General features: G+C 50.1%; 1 protein-coding gene across 1 annotated transcript in view; it reads right to left on the bottom strand.

Annotated features, from left to right (window-relative positions):
* The window catches only part of LOC128948603 (olfactory receptor 14J1-like), a 36,466-nt gene extending 15,830 nt beyond the window's left edge, over positions 1-20,636 (bottom strand). Inside the window, exons 1-2 of the mRNA XM_054293373.1 lie at positions 20,534-20,636; positions 20,373-20,442 (exon numbers count right to left, since the gene is read on the bottom strand). Coding sequence (XP_054149348.1) covers positions 20,373-20,442; positions 20,534-20,636 — 173 coding nt within the window. The remainder of the gene's footprint in view (positions 1-20,372; positions 20,443-20,533) is intronic.
* Between the last annotated feature and the right edge of the window lie 5,939 nt (positions 20,637-26,575).

The raw sequence follows: 26,575 nt of genomic DNA, 5'->3' as shown, positions 1-26,575 counted from the left end.
ATCAGATGAGAAACCTTTTTGCATTCTTGTCTGTGTGTATGAACATGTCTGTATGAGGTAGCTGAAAAGTTGAGTGTCCAAAGGCCAGATAAGGGGTGATCCATATGGTGTTGATAAAGTTGATACCTTTATCATGGTATACCATGATAACTTATCCTTTGGCTCAGTAATCTAAAGATTTATAGAATGTCTTATGGATAGGCCTTAGTTACCCTTAATCACCCCATTTTTCCCTCTAAAAATACAAGTGACATCAGGTTAGTTATAATTTTACATATTAATTTCTTAAAAAAGAAGCACCATAAGGCTGCAGGACAAAGTCACTTCCCTGTTGTCCTCTTCAGTTATGTTTCAAGCTTCCAGAACAATAATTTTATTTAAAAACACAGGAATTCTAACTTTCCCCTTCCTGGAGTGCTATGGTCATGAATTCCAATGCCTAAAATATTTCTGATTTTTTTTACCTTTGTTATAGGTATTACACACAAATAAGGACAACCTGCTATTGAGAAAGGACAGTTTCATTATAATAAAAACCACCAAACGATAGTATAGGGACTTATGATGCTATATATTCAGACAAAAAGGATGAGAATTTGTTTTGGTGTTCTGTAGCCATCCATGTGGACAACATTCCAATATGCCAACGTATGTGTCCAAAAAGTACAGAGGGGTCAGTTCCCCACAGCCTGCTGGGACAGAGAGACAGGGCAGGGACATCGTGGGACAGCCTGGGCTGCACAGGGCACAGGGATGGGCAGCAGCTGCAAGACAGCCCTGCCAGAGCCAACTTGGGCAGCACTTTGGCCATGGCTGCTGGGCCTGGGCCTGAGGCAGGAGTAGGAGACAAGTGACCCTTGCAGGGCTGGGGCCTCATTGCCTCCTTGTCCCTGCTCAGCAGCCTGGCAGGGGCCGCCCCATGCTCCTGCCCTTGCCATTGCACATCTCTACATGCCAGTGCCCATCCCAGCAAGAGCCCTGAGCAAGGAGGGAGGGACAGGATCTGCCTGGCCTGGGGCTGGGGCTCAGGCCTTGGCCCTTTGCATTCCTCAAACACATCCAGCTTTGCTCAGCACCAGAGACACCTTGGCCTTGTTTGTCCCCAGCTGTCATCACTGCCTCCAGTGTTCTGCTCTAACAGAAACCTGGGGACACTTTCTCAGTCGTGTCCCTCAGTGGGACCCATTAAAACTTCAAGAAACTTTGGAGTTTCAATTTAATTTTGAGTTGTTGAGAAGTTTTTTGAAGACCCTCTTAGGGAATGAGTCTTATGTAAAAAACACTAAATCCCCAAGAGTCTCATTTAAGTCCTTGTGCTGTGTCTGTGCTGCTGAGCTTTAAAGGAACAGCTCTTCCCAGGACCAGCTCCTCTCCCAGCCCAGCAGGGCAGAGGGCTCTGCCTGCAGGCACTGAGGGGACAAGAGCCAGGCTGAGACAGGCTGAAGGCAATCAGGATTGGGAAGACACTGAGCTGAGACTTCACTTGGGGAAACATCTTCACAGCCCTGTGCATGGTGAGTCTGTGAGTGCAGGGCAATGTCCCCTGCGCCCCTGGAGGGATCTCCTGAAGCCAGCACACCCCACTGCCTGGGGGGTGTGTCAGGAGGATTCTCCCAGTTTCTCTCTGGCACAGGAGCAGGAGGAGGATGTGCTGCAGAGTGGGGCTGCCCCTGGGCACCGTCAGAGTGACAGGGCAGGACGGCTCCTGCTGCCAGGGACGGCTGCAGGGGGTGAAGCTGTGGCTGCAGCCAGGGTTGTCCTGCAGAGCAGCTTCTGCAGCCCTCAGGGCTCTTGGCCAGCCCAGGGCATGTGCCACCTGCCAGGGGCAGCTCTCAGCCTGCCTGGCAGCACCCCATAGATGCTGCAGGGGAGAAATTGGAGGTGGAAGGAGCCACCCCAAACAGGGCAGATTCCTCCTGCTGTGGAGATGGTGCTGCATGGCCAGGGCTGCTCTCAGCTTTCTCCTCAAGGGAAGGGCTGTCAGCTTGGCTGTGTCACTGAGACTCGTGCACTGTCAGCCTGGGCATCAGCAGATGTGCCTCAGATCTCCCTCAGAAAGTGCCTCCTCAGCCTCCTCTCCCTACAGACAGCAGCAGCAGCACCTTGGCTTGCAGCATCTCTGTTTGTCTGGCCTGCCCTTAAGGCCCTGCTGCCAGGGAGATGCCCCTGGGCAGTGCCCTGTGCTGGGAGGTATCTGCAGGGCAAAGCTGAGCCCCCAGGGCTGGGCTGGGCCCTGGCAGCACAGGCAGGGACAAGGCTTGGATAGAGAGAAACAGCTCCCAGTAGGCACAACTCCAGTCAGCAGAGAGCCAGACCAACCCTTGGTATCTCATCCTGTCCAGCTGCACAGGGAAAGAGAGAAGGGTTTGGAGAAAATAATTTTTTAACTGGAGAATTCAAAAAGTTCACTTTATTTTTCAAGAAAATTTTAAGTGTGATCACGCTGAAATCAAAAGTGGTGAAATGAACAAAGGGCACCAGTGTGGTTCCAGCAGGTCTGACTGCACTGGGGCACAGGGAGCCCTGTTTTCCCTTTGGGCTCTGCAGTGTTCAGGCTGAGAGCAGTGCTGAATATGAGGCAGAAACTCTGTGAGGCAGAAACTCAGCAGCACAAACCCGAACTCAAATAAAGTTTGGCAAAATTCCGTTACGGGAAGAGAAGTAATTTTAAGGGGATTCCAAATAAAATACATAGGATTAACATAAAGACTTTGTCCAGCTATTCCAGTCTTCTTTCAACAGTCCACGATTCCCAGAGTGAAGAAATGCCTAATCTGGCACTGCCATTTCCTTTCCAGACAGGTGATAGTCCTCTATAAATAACCATAACCCAAGGCTGCAAATGTCCAACAGCAGCTCAAACAGGCACTTCCTCCTGCTGGCATTGGCAGACATGCAGCAGCTGCAGCTCCTGCACTTCTGCCTCTTGCTGGGCATCTCCCTGGCTGCCCTCCTGGGCAACGGCCTCATCATCAGCACCGTAGCCTGCGGCCACCACCTGCACACGCCCATGTTCTTCTTGCTGCTCAACCTGGCCCTCAGCGACCTGGGCTCCATCTGCACCACTGTCCCCAAAGCCATGCACAATTCCCTCTGGGACACCAGGGACATCTCCTACTCAGGATGTGCTACACAGGTTGTCTTCTTTGCCTTTTTCATGTCAGCAGAATTTGCACTTCTCACTGTCATGTGCTACGACCGCTACGTGTCCATCTGCAAACCCCTGCACTACGGGACCCTCCTGGGCAGCAGAGCTTGTGCCCACATGGCAGCAGCTGCCTGGGCCAGTGCCTTTCTCAATGCTCTTCTGCACACAGCCAATATGTTTTCCCTGCCCCTGTGCCATGGCAATGCTCTGGGTCAGTTCTTCTGTGAAATCCCACAGATCCTCAAGCTCTCCTGCTCACACTCCAAACTCAGGGAACTTTGGCTCATTCTGCTAAGTGCTCATCTATATTTTGGTTGGTTTGTGTTCATTGTTTTCTCCTATGTGCAGATCTTCAGGGCTGTGCTGAGGATCCCCTCTGAGCAGGGACGGCACAAAGCTTTTTCCACCTGCCTCCCTCACCTGGCCATGGTCTCCCTGTTTGTCAGCACTGGCTTTTTAGTCTACTTGAAGCCCCCCTCCATCTCGTCCCCATCCCTGGATCTGGCCCTGTCAGTTCTGTACTCGGTGGTGCCTCCAGTCCTGAACCCCCTCATCTACAGCCTGAGGAACCAGGAGCTCAAGGATGCCCTGGGAAAACTGGTGACTGCAACTTCAGAAGCAAGAAATTCTCTTTTCTGCTACAGAACCTTCAGAATATAACTCTTTACAATCTCAGCCTTTTCCCCCTATTTGTCTATTTTTTACTATGGCAACTTTTTCTATTGTTGTAATGTTTCTCACAAAACACTGTAGTATTACTCAGCATTTCTACATGAATATCCACCTTTCTTTTGAAAGAAAAAGACTTACAAGAGGCTTGTTCTCTTGGCATTTAAATAAAAACAAGTTCTTGCTCTAACCTGTCTATCCCGGATTCTTGCTGAGCCCTTCTCTGTCTCTGCCTTTGAGCAGAGGTGAAGGGTAGAGGCTCCCAGCACAGCAGCACAGCCAGGAACAATGGCCCTGGCTCTTCCCACATCTGCTCTGCCCAGCTCCACTCTGTCCTTCCCAGCCTTGCTGTGGCTGTAAGGCCGGAGTGCTCTGGCAGCTTGGTCACTGTCCTGCTGCGTGTCCCTGCTGTCGCCACAAAGCTGGGCTCCAGCACAGCAGCTCCATCAGCAAAGGGCATCTCTTGAGGGCAGGGCAGGGAGGCTTAGCTCTCCTCCAGAACCACTCTCAGGAGCAGGCCTAAGAACCAGACTCTGAAGAGGCTCCTTGTGTTCCTTGTTCTCCCAGGGCTCAGTGGGATGAGATCAGGGTCCCAGGGTGGCCTTCAGGGGACTCGGGTCTGGGGCAGGTTTTGCTTGTTGGTGGCCAGTGCCCATCAGATGGTGAATGGTCTGTGCTGAACCTTCCTGGGGCTCTGCATCTTGTGCCAGGGCTGATGGCAGGGGAATGTTTGTCTGGAGGGCCTTGGGAGCTGACAGGAGAGCACACTGGACCTGCAGGGACAGTGTGTGCCAGGGAGCAGCAAGGAGTGGAGCTCCCTGGGCACAGGCCCGTGCAGGGTGGGCTCACCTGAGATCAAGGACTGAATGTGTGCTGTGAGCCAGGAGAGCTCTGCAGCCCAGGGACACAGCAGGCACAGGGAAAGGAATCTGGGCACTGACTCATCTGACCCTCAGGGATCTCCCCCAGGAGGATCCAGGGCAGCCCCAAGCACCTCTGGCAGCGCTGGAACAAGGCAGGCACCTCTGAGCCCCCTCCATAGCCACACAGATACTGTGTGGGAGGGGGTCCGTGCAGGGAGCACCATCACCTGCCTCTGTGTCCCAGGCTGAGCAGCAGAGCCCAGCAGAGGCAGCCCAGGGCCCCGGGCAGCACAGCCGCCATGCTCTGCAGAGCAGCAGCCCCAGCTCAGGCTCTGGGGAGCAGGGCAGGGGCTGCAACAATGGCTGCTCAGGCCAGCACAGAAGTGTTCCCCTGGGAAAGGCTCTGGGGGCAGCTGGCATGGGCCAGGAGAAAAGCAGGAGCCCGTGGGTGTGCAGAGGAGATCTGGCAAGAGGATGCCCTGTCCCTGGGCCAGCAGGAGCTGCCTGAGGAGCCCCAGGGCCAACTCTGCTGCTGGGCTGGGCAGCGGGACTGGCCCTGGGGCTGCAGGAGCTGCCTGAGCTGAGCATCTGCTGAGCACTCCAGACACAGAGTGGATGTCCCTGACCTCCAGGGCCTCCAGTTCCTGCTGCAGGGCCAGACAGGGCTGGGCTGCTCTGCAGGGCTGGGGTAGGGCCAGGGAGAGCTGAACAGGGCAGTGCCAAGGCAAAGAAATCACTGGATATTTGGACATACAAGTCCCTGGAACTTTGGAATGCCCTGTGGAATTATTCCACGAGGCTCCACTATGTCAGAATTGCCCCTTGGTTCCATGTGGCCCCCATGGTGTCACAATGAACACTTGGTTTCATAGGGTCCCACAGTCTCACTCTCGTCCACTTGGTTTCATGAAGCTCTGCAGTACCACAATTCCCCCTTAGTTCCATGAAGCCTCACAGTGTCCAAATAATCTTCTCCATGAGATCCCAGTGTCACTAAGGTCCTGGTGGTTCCATGTGGCCCTGAAGTGTCACTAAGGTCCCGGTGGTTCCATGTGGCCCCACAGTGTCACTCTGGTCCCCTTGGTCACACCAGGCCCCACAGTGTCACTGCGGCCCCCTTGGTTCCATGTGGCCCCACAGTGTCGCTATGGCCCCCTTGGTCATACCAGGCCCCAGAGTGTCACAAGGTACGTTTGGTTCTGTGGGCCCTCAGTCTTTGTTTTGCTGGTGGGCAGGGTCAGCACCAAAGACACAGACACCAAGTTCAGGAATTGTGTGATTTCTTATACTGCAAAACTGCAAAGAATCACAGAAGGAGCAGCTCAGCAATGCCCCCAATCATCACCACCAAAGATTGCCTGCAGTGATTAAGATCCAGCCCCAGTTACCCTCAACCTTTACGCTCCCCCAGATCCACACAGCAGCTGGGGAAGCTGTCACAGCCAAGGGCTGCAGAGCCACTCCTGGACACTGGGAATTCCTGCAGGTGCCTCCAGCCACAGGTGAGGCTCCAACCCCGCTGGGAGAGGGCCCAGCTCTGACAGTGCTGAATGAACAAACTGACAGCATTTCTAGTGCAGGAACATCTGGTTTCATTCTCCTCCTGGTTCTACCCAAAGCCTGGCCAGGGCTCAAGGAGGAACCAAGGGAGCTGACTTTGACCATACAGCCCCAAACAAGGCCCGATGTCAGATTTCATGGCCTTGTCTGGCTTCTAAACACAGAAAGGTCAATACATGTTTCACTAATGAGTGGATACATCTATCACAGCTCTAACGACCATCATATTTCATTAATGAGCAGTAACAAAGATAAGCTTTGCTTGGAAGGTACATCCAGAGGTCACCTTTGGCTCAGGGCCTGCTGTTCTGGCCTCACTCGCTGGTTTCCAGGCCTTGGCACTGCAGGGACGTGGTTTAGTGCTGGGCTTGACACTGCTGGGTGACCAGCTGGACTGGTTTAGCTTAGAGGTCTTTTCCAGCAGAAAGGATTCTATAATTCCATTATTCCATCTGCTAGATTCAGTCAGGTCCATGTTGGCAGCATTGCTTTGGTCGAAAAGTTTCCTCTTGCCCAGCTCCTATGGCCTGAGGCTTCAGCTCCTTCAGCTCCTGGTGCTGAGCTGCTCATGCTGAATGAGACAACTCAGAGACAAGAACACAGTCCATGCAATTCCTTCTGGGACACGGAGAGGGGAGGCTGTGCAAACAGGAGCATTGTTTGCTGTGGCCTCCTCTCTACCCTTCACGCCTTTCAGTGCTTTGAACCAGCCAAGAGCTTTCTCTAAGAGTGCAATGGAGCAGCTGCTCCTGCTCCCAGGTCTGGCTCTCTCCAGTCTCTGACCTTGCCTGGTTTTGTCCCTATTGCTGTGCCCTCTGTTCCCCCAGGGCTCGCTGGCTGCTGCCCAGGACTGTGGCACTGGCACAGATCCAGTGGTCGAGACCCTCCTTTCTGTGCCCTTGGAGCTGCCTGGGCACAGCCGCCTTTTCCATCTGGAAGCTCCCCATGGACAGGGAGTCCCCAGCTCTGTTCCTTGCACAACCTCCAGGAGCCCAGGGCTGTCATCTCAAGTCCCTGCTGGTACTGGGGGCTCCCAGGTGCCTCAGGCTGCTGTGACACCGCTGCACACAGGAGGGAAGAGGGGCAGGGGCTGTGCTCAAAGTCAGCTCCATGTGCTGCTGCTGCTGCTGTGGGGTCATTTGTGCAGCCCTGGCCCAGAGTCAGGAATCAGATCAAGGCCCTGCTGCTGCTCCCTTGGGATCAGCCTCAGTTTGGGTGTTCTGTCAGGGCCAGCAGAAGCAGTGGCTGGAGCAGCAGGTGCTGATAGTGCCACAAGCTCCGGGGCTGGAGGGGTCCCTGGGCTGGGACTGGGAGGGAGCTGCCCCTTGTTCTCCCTCTGCCTCACGCAGAGCTGGGCCAGGCACAATTGGGGCAGCACAGCCAACAGGAAGCCTGCCAGTCTCTTCCAGCCCTGGCTGCCCAGAGTTTGGGCCTTGGAGCCTCAGATGGGCAAAGGCAGCTGCTGCTGGTCTCTGTGTGTGCCCCCGTGTTCAGCCATGCTGCTCCATCAGTCTGTGCCCAGCCACGAGGAAAAGCCTCAGCCCTGCAGGAGCAAAGGACACTCCTTTTTTCAGAGGGGTTTTCTGTTAAAAAAAAAAAAAGATAAAAAGAAATATAAAAACTGGCACCAAATGTGTAGTTTAAAATCATCTTTAACTTTGGATTAAGAAAGAGGCAACTGATCTTTTCAAAAAGAGAGCTCAGTTACTCTGTAAATGTGCTGGTGGCAAAGATCCATCAGCTGCCCTCTTTCACAGATTATGGGGTTGTTTTCCAATATTTAATTATTTGAAATTGTGGTTGAAGCAATAGGAAATTGAAAGATGGGTTGTGCATGACTGTGTCTTGAGGGTAAAAATTTTGAAAACTTTGAAACTTTGACCTCAAGTATTGAAAATGAAAGTCATAAATGCCAGTGGATTGTGTGACAGCAGCTTTTCCTACAGGATCTGCAGCATCACAAAGACTTCAGTGGGGTTGGAGGTGCTTGGAGCTTTGTACTGTCCCACTCTGGGATGTCAAGAAACAGAACTTCACCTGCCACCAGCCCAGGTCACCCTCTGCAGCCACAGCTCCTTGGACCTTGAGTCCCCAAGACATTAAGAGTTTCTGCTTCTCCCCCTTTGCACAAACCCACAGAGAGTTGGGATTTTTCCAAGTCTTGTGTCTCCATTGGGCCATATTCCTAAAGAACCAGCAGCCAATCCCGATGGATACCGATGGTGAGTTATGTGGATGATTTTCAGCTCCACTTCCTGCCTAAAAACCCTGAAACTGCTTCTGAATGCTGCTCCTTCAGCTCTTCAACACCTTCTCACACAGAGATGGGAAAAAATATCCCCTGGCCACTGGCTTACAAGGCAAAAGTTAGAGCTCTGTGGGAAACCTCTATCCATGCCTGTCCTTTTAATATATCCATACATGAGGCTGTGCATGGATGTGTCTTGCATACAAAGGAAGGAGTGTGCAAGCAACGTGACTGACACTTAGACTGTCTGTGTTCCTCCCCATACCCATGGATACAGAGACATCCCAGAGCCCCTGGCACACACAGACCCTTCTGTCCATGGATACAGAGACATCCCAGAGCCCCTGGCACGCACACAGACCCTTCTGTCCCTGAGGATGGAGCACAGCGGGTGGGGGTGGTTGGTGGGCAGTGAGTCCCGGGCAGCGGCCAGACCTGGCTCCAGCCCTTCCAGGCCCTGCCAAGGCTCAGCGCTGACTCCTCTGGAATGGGAAACCCCATCAGACTTGGCCTTGCCCAGAGGGGCAGTGCTGGCCTGGCAGCACAGCTTGTTTTCCCCTCAAGCTGCAGGAAATGAGAACACAACACATGCCAACACTGACTGCAAGGCACAGCTCCAGGTTCTCCCCAGGAACCTCAGCTCTGGGAGCACTGTCTGCCCCAAGCTCCAGGGGCTGCAGTGGGAGCCTGGCTGGGCTCTGCCCTGGGGCCATCCTTCAGGGACAGCTGGGAACAGGGAGCATTCCCTTGCCACAAACAGCCAAGCCAGGGCTGCAGAGCAGCTGCTCCAGCCCGGACTGCACTGTTGTGTGCTGTGCTCTGGGGCTGGGGCTCCCCGCACAGGGCACTGGACTGATGTGCCGCAGGAGACAGAGAAGCTTCAACTTCAACCTAACTGAGGTGGGTGCATGGGCTGGGAAGGGTGAGGAGGCTCAAGGGGATTCACAGAGCTCATCCTGCTGCAAGGACGAGGAAAAGGGAGTGGGATCTCAGCAGTGAGGAGAGCTGAGGGCTGGAGAGCAGCTCTGAATGACACTAAAATCCCACTGGACCTCTGAGACATTGCTGCTCCTCAGCCAGTGACAGGATGAGTCCCTAAGCCTGGGGCTCAGCCTTTCTTGGGGTGAGGGGCACCAAGGAAGGCAACAGTGTGATGGAGACTGCAATGAGCTGGGAACTCACTGGGGGAAGAGAGGGAGCAGTGTGGAAGTAAAAGGCAGGTGGGATGGGAGAGAACTGTTAAAGAAGGGCTGAGCTACCGCTTGAGCAAGCTGAAAAATGTCATTTGAGGTCATCCCAGATTGATTTCTGTTGGGACTGGCAGGAGAAATGCGGCACGCAATATGAGTGATCAGCAAATCTCAAACTTTATTGATAGGTACACATCTTTATATCGGTGTTAATGAATCTCATACATATTACAAAGGTGAGCTCACTATTGGTTAGTTACTTATCAGGCAACTACGCCAACTTCTGCATTCTTGTGGATATTTTATTGAAACTTTTCTTCGTATTTCTGCCAAAGATGCTCTCCCTTATCCTACTGTTGCAGCAAGGGCACAATGTCCTTGCCTGTTATTGGACACTGACTACTGACTTCTATGCTTGTCCCCTTCAAGCTTAACCAGCGGCATTATGTCGACGTGACGTTTCTCAGCTAACCAACTGTCCACAAAGCTCTCCACACTTCCCCCGTTTTTCTGTTGGACAAGTATAGTCTGATTAAATGCAGTGGATATCAGCCTTTGCACCATGTTCTGTAAGCAGATGCAAAAATACGGCAAAATTAACACTACTAACAGAGCTATAATGCCCACTATAATGCTAACTTCAACAACAGAATGTAACCATGATCCCAGGCCTAACGATGAGAGCCATCCATCAATACCGAAACCTCATTCTACCTGTAACTTTCCAGTCAACCTTCGCAATTCAGCGAGCTGGGCATGAATGGACTGCGAATGGTCAGAAAGATTCATGCAACACATGCCCTCAAATTTTTCACAGCCATGGCCTTGTGCAAGTAAAAGAAGGTCAATCGCAGCTCTATTTTGAAGCGTTGCATGACGAATAGAATCAATATCAAGCAAAAGGTTAGAAAGTGCCAAAGAGGTGGCATTGGTTTGCTTTGCAAGCCAGCATCCCAAATTATTTAGGGCACCATGGGCACCTGCAGCTGCCACCACTGGAGTCAGAAAGGATGCTGCAATTATGGCCCCTGGGGACCAAAATTTTACATCGTCTTTGCAGTCAGCAGTAAATGCATGGATCATTCTCTTATGTCGACGACGGTGGTGGCTCATGTTTAATATCATGGATGTATTGGGTGTAAGCAGAGACAGCCGTCCAATTGTACATGGCCTCCCACGCAGCATCGATGGGACATCAGGCCAAGCACGGTCCTCACAGATTAGGAAGTAACCTGCTGGCAGTTGAATAGGATCATTTGATGAGATTGACACTTTCCCTGTGGTATAATTGCACCAAGCTGTTGCATTATGATACACAGCCATGCTGGAAGTTACAATAGTGGAATGTTTTTTTGCTGAAAGCTGGCTTCTATGGTTAAAATTAATACATGCATCTGCCATCACTGAACGTAATAGCTCCAATTCTTGGGGTTCCTGTGGTGCTACGGGGAAGTGAGAAACCCATTGGTCCCAATTATCTACACTTGTCTTAGGATTGTCAGTTTTGCAGGTGGGTACACTTGAGGGACATGGCCAGGGATCTGCTGGCAGCCCAACCAAGCAAGTCGTAAATGGATTACCGGGAGAAGATAATGACAGGCAAATAGCCTCCTGGTTAGTTAAGTTTGCCAGGGCGACCCAAATGTTAGTCTTAGGCTGAGGTGGGGCCCATGCATGATGAGTTTTCATTTCTCCGGCAGCATCTGCACTGTCTGCTAAGAGGGTGAGGATTAGCAATGTAAAGCATAAATGTGCCACATCACCCTGGTCTCCCCAGGTGCTGCTTTTAACCATCCAGACATTTGGGAGATAAACATGTTTCCCACAAGTCGTTAAGAATGTCTCTTCTTTCCTTTCCTCTTCTTTCTCCTTGATCTGCCCAGATTTAACCTCTTTAGGTCTCTCAGACAATTGTCCCACGCTTGGTTGGGATCTTGATCTGCAGAAATTGGACCTATTATACTCGTTTGTGAAAGGGGAATACCCTTACCACACTTAGTCTGTAAAATATGCAACTTGGACTGTCCCAAAGCACGTTCAACTAAATGCTGAGTTTCCCACCTAAACCATGCAATAATTTTCTGTTCTGGTGACTCATACAACTGTAACCCTTGGTAGCCAGGTAATCCTGTAAAGGCCTGAAGTTCTGCTTCCCAGGAGCCCAACTGCCAATAAAATCCACAGATCCTGCACCACAAGTCAGGTAATTGAGTCTGATGTACCTACTTAGTTTGCTGACAACCCCCGCAAAAAAAACAATACCCATGCAGCTGTCCATTATGACAATCAATAAAAGCTAGGTTCCTAAGCCCTCTAAATTAAAATGTAGAAAGCGCTTGAAGCAGGCTTAGTATATAATCTAGGGATTTACAACGATCAATCGTGTGACATCCATTTGCCAGGTCTCATTTGTACTCAACCCTCTTGGGTTAACTCCCAGACCTAACCTGCAGCCCCCATTATGATGACTACATATGGGACAGGCTTTGACTATTGCCCGTGCCTCTTCCATAGATATCTGAAATTCTCTATGGAGGCCCTTTGCATTTTGGTGAAACATGGAATATGCCTCTCTGGCCATAGTCTGCCTGGGAATTGGAGTCACTTGTGTAATTGAGACTAACTTATCTGCTCATGCATTACCCTCTCCCAGACCAATATCCCATTTGTGACTTCTGATATGGATAACAAAAAAGGGATGTTTTCTCAGCTTAATTGCCCTCTGTAACTGAATAAACGGCTCATGTAACCTCCTGTTTTGAACCTCTTTTATAGAGGCATCCTCTATCCGCTCACACACTCCTGCAACATACAAAGAATCTGTCACTATGTTGAGGGGCCCCGAAAAATGCATCATGGCCCATACAACAGCCAATAGCTCCATCGTTTGTAAAGTATCCGACTCGGAAGCCTGGAGAATTTGATGGTGCCATTGTCCCTTTTCCTGCCAGGTCACTGCAGCAGTTCTTGATTTTCTTCCTGCATCCATGTAGGCTGTTATAGCATCCGACAGGGGCTTCTGTGATCTTTCTGGGCATTGAATCCAACCCCACTGCCCTACCCAGTTCAATGGTATATTGGGAACATTATCAGTGGCAATCATGCTTCCAGCTCCCAGCAGGGCCTCTTGTAATTCCATACTGTTTATCAGGTACCAGGTCAATGTATCTTTCTTCATTGGTATCCGTATCTGATCAGGCTCCTTTCCCGAAATCTGTAATGCCCGTTCACAACCCTTCTTTAGCAGGCCAGCCAAAATTTCAATTTTTTGAAGAAGGGTTTTATGCTGTTGAAGTGGCAGAGATATCCATTCTAAGGCCCACGCCTCCCCCGTTTTACTGTCTTGCTGAATAAGTGCACCCAGTAAAAATTTAGTTCCACATCAAACTGTCAGCTGTATGGGGAGGTTAAGATCTCGTCTCCGGACACTGTCCTGTGTCACACAGTCCAATATCTGCTGAAGTGCTTTAACCTGCTCAGAGGTTATATGGACAGGTTGTGCTGGGTCAGTCCCTTTTAGTAAAGGTCGAAGTTCATCTAACAACTCATTTGGGATGCCCACAATAGGGCGCAGCCATTGCAGATCACCAAGTAACTTTTGAGCATCATGCAGTGTATGTATTTTAATATTCAATTCCAATTTCTGGGGGGTAACAACCTGATCAGTAAGTGTCCATCCCAAATATTTCCAGGGTGCAGATAATTGATTTTTTTCAGGAGCTACAACTAAGCCATGTAGTTCCAGGGCCTTATGTATTTCTTGAATTTGTTGGCCTGTAAAAGGTTGCGGCTGCGCAAATAAAATATCGTCCATGTAATGATAAATGCTTGTTTTGGCCCAGGCCTGTCGCAAAGGTTGTAAAGCATTGTCAACATACAGCTGACACAAGCGGGCGCTGTTGCGCATGCCCTGTGGAAGAGTAAGCCATTCAAATCTCTTGTCTGGTTCTTCCCTGTTTAAAGTCGGTAAGGTAAATGCAAACCTCCGAGTGTCTCGAGGGTGAAGAACAATAGTAAAAAAGCAGTCCTTCAGATCCACAATTAACAGTGGCCAGTTCTTTGGCAACATGGCTGGGTTAGGCAAACTTGGTTGTAAGGCTCCCATAGGCTCCATTTGTTCATTTACAGCCCGTATATCTTGTAGCAAATGATACTTTCCCGACTTCTTTTTAATAACAAAAATAGGGGTATTCCATGGGCTTACTGACAACTGTAGATGACCCTAGTCATATTGTTCTTGTACTAGTACATGTGCTTGTTCCAGACTTTCCCTTTTTAATGGCCATTGCTTAACCCACACTGGTGTGTCCGTGGTCCAAATGAGTGGGATTGGGAAAGTCCACGCAATGGCCATTAGCCCAAAGGGTACTCATTTGTCAGCACAACCCCCATTTGAGCCAAAATGATCCAACCAATGAGGCACTGCACAGTAGGGGGCAAAGGCACAACTGAGAAAACACTCCGTAAAATTTTTCCATTGATAGTTGCTGATAACATGGGTGATTTCCTTGCAAGCGTTAAACCTCCAACCCCAGTAACTGCTACTGTGGTTGGCTGTAACGGCCAGTTGTGGGGCCAGCAATCCGGGCTGATAATGCTGGAGTCTGCACCAGTATCTAATAAACCTTCCAAGGTTTGCCTGTCACCCTGATACTCTATCAATACAGCACATTTTGGCCGATTGTTTAAGTTCATTGTTAACAGAGTAAGTCCTCCAGTGGAGCCAAAGCCCCGTTCCCCCCTGGACTGTGATTGATGAGGGGGTAATGTTTTAGTCATTTGTTCCAATGGAACTAATTGAGCTATTCTCTGTCCTTTCTCGATTTGTATCGGTGGAAAAGGAGTATGTACCATAACACGAATTTCCCCAGTAAAATCAGCGTCTATTACCCCAGTTAAAACAAATAATCTCATCATGGTAGCTGATGATCGCCCCAGAAGCAAAGCTCCCATAGGTTGTCCATCAATGATGATTGGTCCCTTTATTGCAGTCGGGACCTTTTCCGGATGGGTGGTCATCAATGTTACCACTACTGAGGCTGCCACGTCCAGCCCGAGGCTCCCGGCGGTGGCTGGTTGAAGGGGGGCTGGGCTGAGGTGTTGACAGCTGCTACTTGTGTCTGGGCACCGCGGCTGTTGGGCGTGCTGGGCCTCGCGTTTCCCGAGCGGCGTTGGCAGGCTCCAGTGTTGTAGGTATCCAAGCGACAACTGTGACACCAAACGCTAGCTGCTTGGCAGGCTCGTCGGGTATGTCCCATACCTCTGCACCGGTAACATTTAAATTGGCCAGTAGATGGAGATCGTGGACTATTTGTTGCTGCTGCCTGTAGGGGCGCAAGGGCAGCAAGGACTTGGCTCTGCGATGCTGCTGCCTGCTCCTTCAATCCTGTCCCTAGCTCTTTAATAGCTTCTACTAACATTGCCTGACTACCTACGGGCACATTTGCCATGCGTTCTAAAGCTTCTTCTATAGTCCAATTAGCTCCTAGGATATTTAACACATTTTTCATAGCCTGGTTGCTTATTTGAAGTGTGCACTGCTTGAGTAAGGCCCCTTTCATGAAATCTGCTACTCCAGCTCGCTCGATAGCATCGGCCGCCTTATCGATAAAAGATCCAAACAATTCATCCCTTCCTTGTTTTATACCCATGTATGAGGGAACCCTGACTGGTTCTTTTATCCTGTCTATAGCCAGTCCCACCAGTCGCATAGCCTCTCAACATTTATCAGGACCGATTAACGCTTGTGCTTCTGTTCGAGCAAAAACCTCTATACCCAATAATTCATCTAAGTTTACCCCATGTAAAGGGTCACCAGGTTGCCGAACCACTGCTACGCACTCCTGGCAGAGTGCTTGCCAGTGTGCATTAAACAGAAGCTGCTGATGTTGAGTAAAAATAAGCTTCACTATTCCTCTACAATCAGCTGGCAATAACACCTGGGTCCCCCAAATATAGTCAAGCATTTGCTTTGTGGGCTCACCGGTCACCCCAAATTGACTAACTGTGGACTGTAACTGCGACAACAGTTTCCAATCTAGAGCAGTAATTGCTGCCTGTAATCCACCCCTGTCCAGAGCAGTATACACCACCAGGCAAACCACTTCCATAGCTGCTGCCATAGCCTCACAATCTCCCGAATCCATGATCTCTTTTGCTACCGCTGCCCATGCCTTCCTCCGCTCTTGTGCAATGGCCCCCGCTAGGTCACTCTCTGCCCCAGGGATCGGCTCATTGCTAGGAGGGGGAGAGGGAGGGTCTGGCCAGGGAACAGGTGGTGCGGATGGTGCTGTTATGGGGGGTGAGTTGCTGCTTGAAGCAGGAGCCGATGTTGGTGGCAAGATAACTGTGGATGTGGCAGGGGGTAATGGGCAATCTGACCAATCTCCATAACTTTTTATTCTTACTATGAGCAGCAGTAGCTTGCTCTGCAGCCTTCTTTTCTACCTGATATTGTTCTAGCTCATTATGCACCACTCGTCATAACTTTCCTAACTTCTTTGCAGTTTTATCATCATCTAAAACTGCCTCCCACAGCTTATCTCCAAACTTTCGCCACTCACTTAATTCATGGACTGTATGAGGATTTTGGAAGAACCCCTGTGCATACCCATAAGCTAATAACCCATGAAGCTCTTTCTGCAAATCTATGCCCTTAACCTGTAGCTTTTTTAAAAAGCAAGTAAATAAATCATACGCTGCTTGCCCTTCCATTTTAAAAATGTCAGCACTGTTGCAGCCCCACAAGGTCTCGGCAGCACGTATCGGCCGGGCTCTCCTTTGAAGTCACCCAGGGCACAGCACCACCCCTGTTTTCAGCGGTGCTTTTTCGCCGTCCTTGCTGCAGCAGGACCCGAACTCCTTCACCGATACCCCGTGGTCGCCATTACTGGTATCATGTCGTTGGGGTCACCATGTTGTTGGGATCGGCAGGAGAAATGCGACACGCAATATGAGTGATCAGCAAATCTCAAACTTTATTGATAGGTACACATCTTTATGTCAATGTTAATGAGGCTCATACATATTGCAAAGGTGAGCTCACTATTGGTTAGTTACTTATCAGGCAACTATGCCAACTTCTGCATTCTTGTGGATATTTTATTGAAACTTTTCTTCGTATTTCTGCCAAAGATGCTCTCCCCTATCCTGCTGTTGCACCAAGGGCACAATGCCCTTGCCTGTTATTGGACACTGACTGCTGACTCCTATACTTGTCCCCTTCAGGCTTAACCAGCGGCATTATGTCGACATGATCTTTCTCAGCTAACCAACTGTCTACAAAGCTCTCCACATGATTCTCCATCTAAGATTGCATCATGAATAACTCTTGACCAGCGTTGCTGTATTGGATCTTTTTCTGGCTTGGGAGCCTGTGGAGGTGACACAAGCCACCCAGGGACTCGTGGAGCAGTAGGAGTGATAGGCACTGAAGTGGAAAGGGGTGTAAGTAAAACTTCTGATTTTTCCATGTTTTCTGTTTGTTTTTCTAATTGTTCTTGCCAGGAGGATAATTCTGCTATTTTCTTTAGTATTTCTTGAAGTGGATCATTAAGTTTAGGGTATTTTGATTCACGAGTTTGATTTCTTTCTTCTTCTTCCTTGAATTCATCTGACGATGTTTCAGGCAAGGGGGGATACAAAGGGGAGCAGCACGGTGAATGACACGAAGAACGAGAACAATATGGAGAAAAATATTCTTTTTTCTTTTTATCTTGCCTGCAAGCTGTAACTTCTCTTTTTGGTCTCACACCACTAATCGCTCTGAGTGATTTATTGTTCTGCTTTTCTCCTGCAAGAGGGCGATCGAGTACTTCTTTTTGGTTTTGGTCACCTGTAAAAAGTTCCTGTGGGGAAACTTCTTCTTTTTGTGATACACTACCTATCATTTCTTGCAAAGTAGAGCAAACGGGAGTGGTAATTCCATTCAGAGGTTGAGTATTTCTGACCCCAAAGAAGGTAGCAAGACGTGATGGTTTAGGAGATGTTGGGTTTTTTATCTCTCGTTGCCGTTCACTAACATCGCCTCCTAAAGCTTCAGTGGCTGCAGCAGCCATGTTTTTCTTAGCTTTCATAGTTTCTAAACTGTTACTAATAGATTTACAGGTGGCTCCTAACTCTTTTGCTTCTTTTCCATCTTTTCCTCCTTCTATTGTGCTATCCCAAAGATGGTTTCCTACCTCTTTCCACTCAGTTGTACTAAATAGCAGGGAAGGCTCAAGAAATTGTTTTCTTTTTCATGCCCATTTCACTAGGGCTTCTATTTCTGTTTCTTTTATGTCCTCGCCTCTCTTAGAGAGGATACTTGTGAGCAATCTAATTGCTGCATCTAATTCCATTGCAGTCTTACCTTGGCAGGGGCTTGTTCGGCCACTTAAGCTCTGGACTCTGGTCTCTGTGTTTGCCCACCAGGTCTCTCCTGCCTCTGACTCTCTGGATCCCAAATCAGGTTCCTGCCTGATGCTTCAGAGTCTTCCACATTTAGGCAAACCGCATTCAAGCATCTCAGACGGTCCCTGTTCGTGGCGCCAGTATGAAGAGGGTCCCACGGAGAGTCGGCTGAGTAATGACAATCACACCAATGTGGCTACATGTCCTCTTCCTTTATTTAGCAATTTTGTCATATTTATGCTTCTATACACTTGTCTCACACCACCACTGCTTAATGCTTATTGGTTAAGTGGCTGTATTCACACATACATGTTACTTGTTGATAGGTTGCCACACTGTAAGCGTTTTAGCTAAGGTGAGCTAAATTAGCAGTTGTTTGGCATCCGGCTTCGTCCTTGCACAATGCTTATTCTTCCTTGTATCTATTCAAGGACAGGACATGGTCTATCTTGTTCCGAGGATGGTACATGGTCTTCAAAGTAACTCTGCAATCTGCAGGCCAGGGTCATCCAATTCCTGTAGGAGTATAGCATGCCCTTGTTCTGCCAAGAATTCTTCTACAAGCCCACTTCTAAGTTTTTAAAACTAGGGCAGCCGCTTCCAACATGTCCAGTCTGTGGCTCTCACACCACGGACTTAGGACTAATAAAGACCAGTCATCATATTTTTCAAATATTTTCTTTAAAATAGGAATCCATACCTGCAGAAGGGATCCACCAGTTTCAAAGCCCCTGCTCCCATGCTAGTGGTGTCTTCCACTTTGTGGTGGTTGGACCGGAAATGGGATTTCTGGGATGCTGTGGTCACTACCATCAGGCCAATGGATGCTCAGATTGTAGGACCGCCTCTGAGAAAAAACACAGGGGTTAAAACCCAGAGCTGCACGCCCCGGGAGCTTCTTGGGACATCTGTCGGGAAAGGCTTTGGATCTCTCCCCCTGTCCCAGCTGCCAGCTGGGTGGGGGGAGGGGAAAAGCCACGCAGCCATGAGGTAGGCCCAGCCCAAGGATGGAAGGGTGGAAGAGACCAAGAGACATCAGGCAGCCCCCCCCAGGGAAAAGAGAGAGAGAGAGAGAGAGAGAGAGAGACACCATCTGAATTCGATAGCGGCGCTGGCCCAGGAGGAGAAGCGGGGGGAGTGCAAGGGCAGCGTGGGAGTTCCAGAGCTCTGGGACAGGCAGAGACTGAAAATTTTAACCCTTTTCCTGCATGATTGAGACCTTGCAAAATGCTGATCCTCCTGGAGCTGAATAAGAAGAGAGATAAGAGATGAGATGAGATAACAAGGGATAGGCCCAAGGGAAGTGGAGAAGACTCTTGAGTGGGAGAGAGATGACGGAGTGGCCTTTTGGCTGGACTTTTCTTGTGTGGCCATAGACTGAACCAGTTTTTTTCCTGTGACACAGAGACTGCATTTAGGGGGAGGCAGTGCCTCAGAACCGGGAGGGTTCAGTGTGAGTACCCCTCGGCCCCAGGGGGTGAAAAAATGGGGGGGACAGATGTCCCAAAGCAGAGACTGTGCCTTTCTTTTTGGAGTGAGACAAGGCATCCTTGAAAGACAACCCTAGAACAAGGTCTGCTCCATGCACAGTGGTGAGAGCACTGGACATGGAAGGAAAGATGTCATGATGGCAAAAGACTTTCCCGGCGGTGCTGAGTGACATGGAAACACACGAGGTTTCAACGTGTTTCCAAGGGAAGCCTATGGTACAAGAAGGACTCCTCTCCTCTTCATGAACTGAAGATTGAGTATTCTAAAGGGTGGTGCTGGACTGAGAGTTGGTGATTTGGGGGAATGTATTGCATTGGGAAATTTTGGTGGGGAGGAGGAGGAAAGTGCTTTTTGTAAGGTTTTCAATTTTTTTCCCCTTATAGTTTTTTCTTCTTTTCTTGTAGTTTTAGTTAATAAAGTTTTCTTTATTTCTAAGCTGGAGCCTGCTTTGCTTATTCCTGGTCACATCTCACAGCAGACACCAGGGAGAGGGTATTCTCATGGGGGCACTGGCTCTGTGCCAGGCCTAAACCATGACACACTTACAAAAAGAAAACTAATAAGAAGGAAAAAAAAGAGGGTCCAGACCAATCACAGCTCTTTATGCCACTCTTTGCAGCTCAAAGGCTGAAGGAAACTCTTCCTGGTTGCCCTGCAGTGCTGGAGGCCGCCCTTCACAGCTCAAAGGCTGTGGGCAGCTCCTCTTTGCCGCCCCATCCATCTCTCCACTCTATCAGCAGCAGCTGTTGTGATCACGTCAGGGTCACCAATGGGGTCGCAGTGTCTGAGTAATATCAGACAATATCAAAAACCTGAGGAAGCCTTTGCCTGGCGCGTTCCTGCTGGGAATGCCAGCGGAGCGCAGGCGCTCCACAGCTCTTCCTGAGACACAAAGTGAAGTGTGAGAACAGGCATTTCACTCCTCTCCCTTGCAGCAGCAGCTCGGCGCAGCTCTGTCCTATCTTAACCCTGCCATCTGCTCGCAGCTCCTCCCGTCCCCGGGCGGGCAGAGCAGCTCCTATCAGAGCCTCCCTGCGCTCCCACCTGCCTGGCTGCGGCCGTGCCCCGGGTACCATGGCGGGAGGGAGGGAGGGATGCTCCTTAAACACCCATCCACTCATTGCTCCCGAGCCTTGGCAGGCCAGGGAAGATGCTGGATCCACCCCACTGCCGTGTCACTCTGGCTCTTCCCGGTCCCAGCGGGTTTAATGGTGCTATTAGAATCGTTTTAGTCGATAAAAGTAGATTTGTTTCACTGAGTCATGACTCAAAACCAAGACTTTGCTCCATTTACAAAAGCAAATCACCATCTTGCACATGCCAAGCACAGATTTCAGCTCCGAAAGTGAAGCCTGGGGAGTGTTTCCAGCCAGAGGGAGAATGGAAAACTGCATCTGCAAAAGCTAGGAAACGTTTTTCTCATTTATCTTGTTTTGATAAACAGAGAGGATATCCTGTGGAATACCAGCTCCTGAAGAAATCTCATGAACTCATTCTACATCAAGCGACTTAATCATGGATTAATAGAGGGGAGAGCAACAGCAGGAGATGCCATGGGACCAGGGACTGCAACACAACCCATGGATAATTCCAGCCCGTTCATAGGTGGGAAGCCCTCGAGGAAAACTTGGGAGCCACAGAAAGCACCAGCAATTCTTTCTGCTTTCTGATTCATCCCTACTCACCCACCCACATGCCACGGCAGAGGAGGCTGTAACTGCTACATTTAGGATGACATTTAAAAATCAAGGTTGTGCTGCTGATGGTCATTAAAAATCCCACAGCGTTTTTCAGAAACAAGTGGGTACTCACATCAGTGTCCCTGCCAAGTATCAGCACATCAGTCATTTTTTTCTAGCAATTTCAGTTAAAAGATAAAAGAAAATTGTGCCCACCTATAATTACTGTTATTACTGCTGCTGTTAGTTTTTAAACATTCACTATATACCTTTACATTTCCTAAATACAAATTAAGAAAACATTCCCCCAAACCTTTCCAAGTGTCAGATTCATCTCTGTTAACATCAGACAGCTACAATTAAGACTTCCAGCCCATAACAGCTGCCTGGGCTCCCTCAGTAACATGTCCTGACCTGTGGTCTGCATGTCCCTAGAGACCCCATGTCTGTTTTTCCATGGGGCTTGCCCTGGCTAACCCAGAGAGGCAAATCCACTGCCTAGAGCTTTAGGGTCACTCTAAAGGGGGCTGCATCTGTTCTGAAAAGCATCTGAGAAATTCAAGGTCAGCAGTAGCTAGCAGAAAAGATGATTTATCTAATGGGAGATGGGGCTGCCTTTGACTCCTGCCTTAGCTGGAATGATTTGCCTGTTGGAAGATTCCCTGTCCCTGGCTGGATAGCCAGCTCAGGTGGAAACTCGTGTAGGAGCACTGAAGCTGGGTGACACAGATCCCATTTTTCAGAGAGAGGGTGAAGGAAACACTTATAAATGCCTGAATCAAGCTCTCAAAGAGCCAAGATGATCGAGGTAGTTAACAAAATACAGGAATAACTCAAAGGATTCATATGCAGGTGTAAGAAACAAGGCCATGGCAGGTACCAGAGCTGAACTGGGTGCTCAGGGAGAGTGGGAGCAGGGAGAGGAGCCCTTCCAGAAGGGAAGATTGTGCATAAAAGATGCAATGGAATAAGATAATTATGCAGGAAGAAGAGAATGTCAGCAATGTGCCCTACATCACTGATGAATGGAGAGAGCGGATACCTTGACAAAGAAAGCCAACGTGCTAATTAAGATTTAAAGACCCTGAAGGCAAAGACAAAAAGCCCTCCTTTGCCACAGTGGAGGAGGGAGTGGATATAAAGCCTCAGCCTGGCAAGGGAAGGGTTAGGAAAAGCCCAAAAGATCATGAGATGAACACCACCTCTGCAAGGGGGAGCATCCAGGCAGGTTCTGCCAGGCAGGAGAGAAGGGCTCCATCCCTAGGGCAGAAAAAGCTCCGAGAGCTGAGCGTGGCTGCGGGAGCTGAGCTGCCTGCATCCAGGAACAGCTTGAAGGTGAAGCAGGAAGCGGGTTCAATTCATTCCACACTCTGGAACTGTGGAAAGACATACGCCAGGCAAATGTGAGTTGTGATGATCACTTCCCACTGCTAGACTCTGCTAGGAGGGGGCAGGGAGGTGACACAACCAGGAGTTCACACATGTGTTGCGAAGGCGCAGGAGCAGCCAGGGCTTGCCAGTAAATGCTGGGGTGCAAAAGCCAGGCTGACTGCAGCCTCGTAAACAAACCTGGCTGTGCCTCCCCATGGCTCTGCTGCCCACGGGTCTGCCAGGGCCAGAGTGCACACCACGGGGCTGCCAGGGGGGTCTGGGTGCTGTCTCTGCCTTCAGAAGCTTCAGGAAATCACTCCAGAAATCACTGGTCCTGCACCAATGCTTCTTGCCCAGCTGGATGGCAGCAGGAGCAGCCTTTGCTGAGGTGGGGCAGAGCATCTCCAAGCTGAGTCCATCAGCAGGACTCAGACTGAGCCTGGGCCATGCACACCAGGGAGGTGGCCACGGCCTCCAGCTGACCACACAAACCCTGCAGGAGGGGGCTGAGAAGCCATGTGTTGTGTGATGAGTGAGGATATGAGTGCAGTGTGCTCCTCTGGCCAGCCCCTGGGCTGTGACATGCTGGCCTCTTCCCAAGCTGAGCCGCCGCTGCCTCCCACTGACAACATCCACGACTGATTTGTGGCAATGACATCAGCGCCCACAAACATCCTGCCCTTCCTCACATCCTGCCCTTCCTGCTCTCCCAGCAGCAAGGACACCAGCCTGCCACCAGGCCAGGGTGGAGGAGCACAGCTGGGCTGGCTCCCACCTCACCCCATGGCTGGTGGCACCCAATGGCACCAGCACAGCACGGTGACACCTTCCCCATGCTGGGCAGTGCAGAGTCCAGGTCACAGCACTTGTGGGTGATGTCTGGAAACCATCACCCCATGGAGAACAGTCATCACACTGACCTACCTCCTTTTCATTCTCTGCCTGTTGTGCAGAAGCAAGAAAAATCCTCTGCTTGATCTCAATCAGCCATTTTTAAGTTCCACAGTGGATAGCAGCTATTCCATGGATTCACCTTCACTCTGGAGACAGGCTGAAAGAGGTAGAGGGGAGAATGGAATGCTCTGAGGAAACCTCAGAGCCCCTTCCACTGCCTAGAAGGCTCCAGGAGAGCTGGAGAGGGACTTTGGACTAAGGCCTGGAGTGACAGGACGAGGGGGAATGGCTTCACACTGATGGGGGCAGGGTTAGATGGGATATTGGGAAGAAAATGAGAGCCTTGCACAAGGTTCCCAGAGCAGCTGTGGCTGCCCCTGGATCCCTGGCAGTGTCCCAGGCCAGGTTGGACACTGGGGCTTGGAGCTGCTTGGGACAGTGGAAGGTGTCCCTGTCCATGGCAGGGGGTGGAGAATGGGATTGGCTTTAAGGTCTGTCATGGTTTGACCCGGAAACAGGATTTCTGGGATGCTGTAGATAGGGCCAATGAGTGCTCAGATTTGAATATTGCCATCTGGCCCAACCACTGGGCATTGGATCCACCTCTGAGAACACAGGGTAAAAGCAGGGCTCTCCCCCCGGCAGGGTCTCTTTGGATTTCCGGCGGGAAGGAGTCGGGTCTCTCACCTGGCCCAGTTGCTGGCTGGGCAGGGGGAGGGGAAAAGCCATGCGGCCCGGCCCGGGAGAGGTAGGCCTGGCCCCCCCCCCCCACCAAGGGTGGAAGGAAGAAGTAAAGAAATGCCAGGAAGCATCATGAGTGATGAAGATCTGGACCAGAGAGAGAGAGAGTGAGAGATGTTGGAAGAATGGAGAAGATGGAGTGGGAGCCATGTCTCCGTGTGATACAGAGACTGAGTCCAGGGGGAGAAATGTCCCAGAGCCAGGGAAGATTCAGTGTGGGTACCCCTCGGCCCCAGGGGGTATATAAAATAGGGGGGGGACAGATGTCCCAAAGGTGAGATACTGTGCTTTTCTGGAACTGGACAAAGCATCTTTAAAAAGACAATCCTGGAAGCAGCCCTGATTCTTGTTCGGTGGTGAGAGCACCCGAACAAGGACGGAAAAGGCCACCACGACACATGGAAGGACTCCCTCTCCTCTTGAGGAACTGAAAGTTGAGCATTCTAAAGGGTGGTGCTGGACCCAGAATTGGTGATTTTGGAAGTTGTATTGTATTGGGAATTTAGGGGGGAGGAGGAGGAGGAGAGTGTTTTTGTGAGGTTTTCATTTTCCTTGTGTTTTCTTTTTCTTTTATGTGTAGTTTAGTAATTGTTTTTGTAGTTTAGTTAATAAACTTTTCTTTTTTTTCAAGTGAGAGCCTGCTTTGTTTATTCCTGGTCAAAATCTCACAGCAGACACCAGACAAAGTGTATTTTCATGGGGGCATTTGGCCTTGTGCCAGTGTCAAACCATAACAAGGTCCCTTCCAACCCAAACCATTCTGGGATTCTGTGATTCTCCTCTCCCAAGAGGGCTGAGTGCCCAGAGAAGCTGGAGACAGACCAGTTCTCATGTTGGGAAGCAGGACTTGGACAGGCTTGGTTTAAGTCCATCTTGCAGAACCATTATGTTCAGTTCCAGTTCCCTTTCTTTTCTGTGTGTTCACTGTGAATTCCCCAAATGCAGCACAATCCTTCAGCATTCCTGCCATGGGATGAATCTGGGCAGGTTCCCGGGCCTCACTCGCTGCTCCCTGTTTATGTCCTTCACACTGTGCTGTGACAGCCCGTGCCACAGGATGCCTTGGACAATCTGGGCCACACATTTATGGCCATGGACCTCTGTGGTTCACAGCACAAATTTGGGAACCCACAGCTGACCATGGACATATCACTCATTCTTGAAATGTAGGCCACAAAGCTACTTTAGTTCTGCTTTTGCTTGTAAATCAAGGGCTTACATATGTAATTGGCCCAACCTTAAGAGCAAACAATAGCAGTGGTAGCACCGTGCCAGCAATTATTCATGCCTGTAATAAACAGCTGTAAAATTGAAAGCCAGCCTTTAAAAATCTGGCTCCTCACTGCACAAACAACAAAAACTCATTTGCAAGGTTTGGCCAGGGGAGTTTTTAACTTGGGGAGAGAGATTGAGGTGGGTGAGGATTTATTTTTTCTCTTTTCATTCTCTAAAAACACTATTCATGCCCACGCTGAGGTCACGGATTACCCTGGCTACATTTCAGCACTGTGGAATAAACCCAGTGAGAGGCACAGGGGACAAATCTGCCCTCTGCATTCCAAGAGCAGGGCCCTGGGAGCAGGCACAGCTGATCCCCCTTCCCCTGGCACGTGGGAGCAGTGAATCCTTTGCAGCCCTTCCTGCCTCCTGCTGAGCCAGCAGCAAGCCCGCAGATGAGCCACCATCCCTGGGGATGGCACAGCCACAGCAAACCCCGTGCTGCTGTTCCACACCAGGATAGGGATGCTGAGCCTTGCACAGGCCCTGCCAGTTAACAAGAGCATCCTGGCTCATAAATCACTCCTCAGGGTCAAGCAGCAAACATCCCTCTGTCTCTTGTGCCCTCTTTAACCAACCGTGGCTGCCATGCAGCGCTGCTGGACTTGCAGGGGCAAAGGTGTGATGAGATCATTCCTTTTGCTATGCACATTTCTCACCCACAATGCCAGAGCAACTCCTCTTCTAGCAACTCTTCAGAGCAACTCTTCTAGCACGTGGCTGAAAATCTCCTTGGTGGTGCCGAGCAATGGCACCAGAGCTGATCCCTGCTCCCAGCACGAGTAGATTTTTCCCACTCCAGCAGCAAATGACAGTAGCAGGCACCTTCCACATGCTCTGGACAAGATTAGAAGGTCTGAGGCACTGACAGACTTCCTTACTAGGGAATCAGCCGTTTTACATCCTCCTTTGGCATTTCTGGTTGGCTTCCTCCTGCTTTAAGCAGTGGCAGAGCATGAATGGAAGAGCTCTGTGAGGACTGCTCTCCCTCTCTGCTGTGGAAAGCTTCCCTCGTCAGAAATCCCCTCTAACTACCAAGTTGCAGTTTCTTC

The sequence above is a fragment of the Melozone crissalis genome, unplaced genomic scaffold (genome assembly GCF_028551555.1).
Source record: "Melozone crissalis strain CALT ecotype California unplaced genomic scaffold, PUWL_Pcris_2 ptg000139l_1, whole genome shotgun sequence".
NCBI lineage: Eukaryota > Metazoa > Chordata > Aves > Passeriformes > Passerellidae > Melozone > Melozone crissalis.
This window is presented reverse-complemented; position numbering and strand designations above follow the sequence as displayed.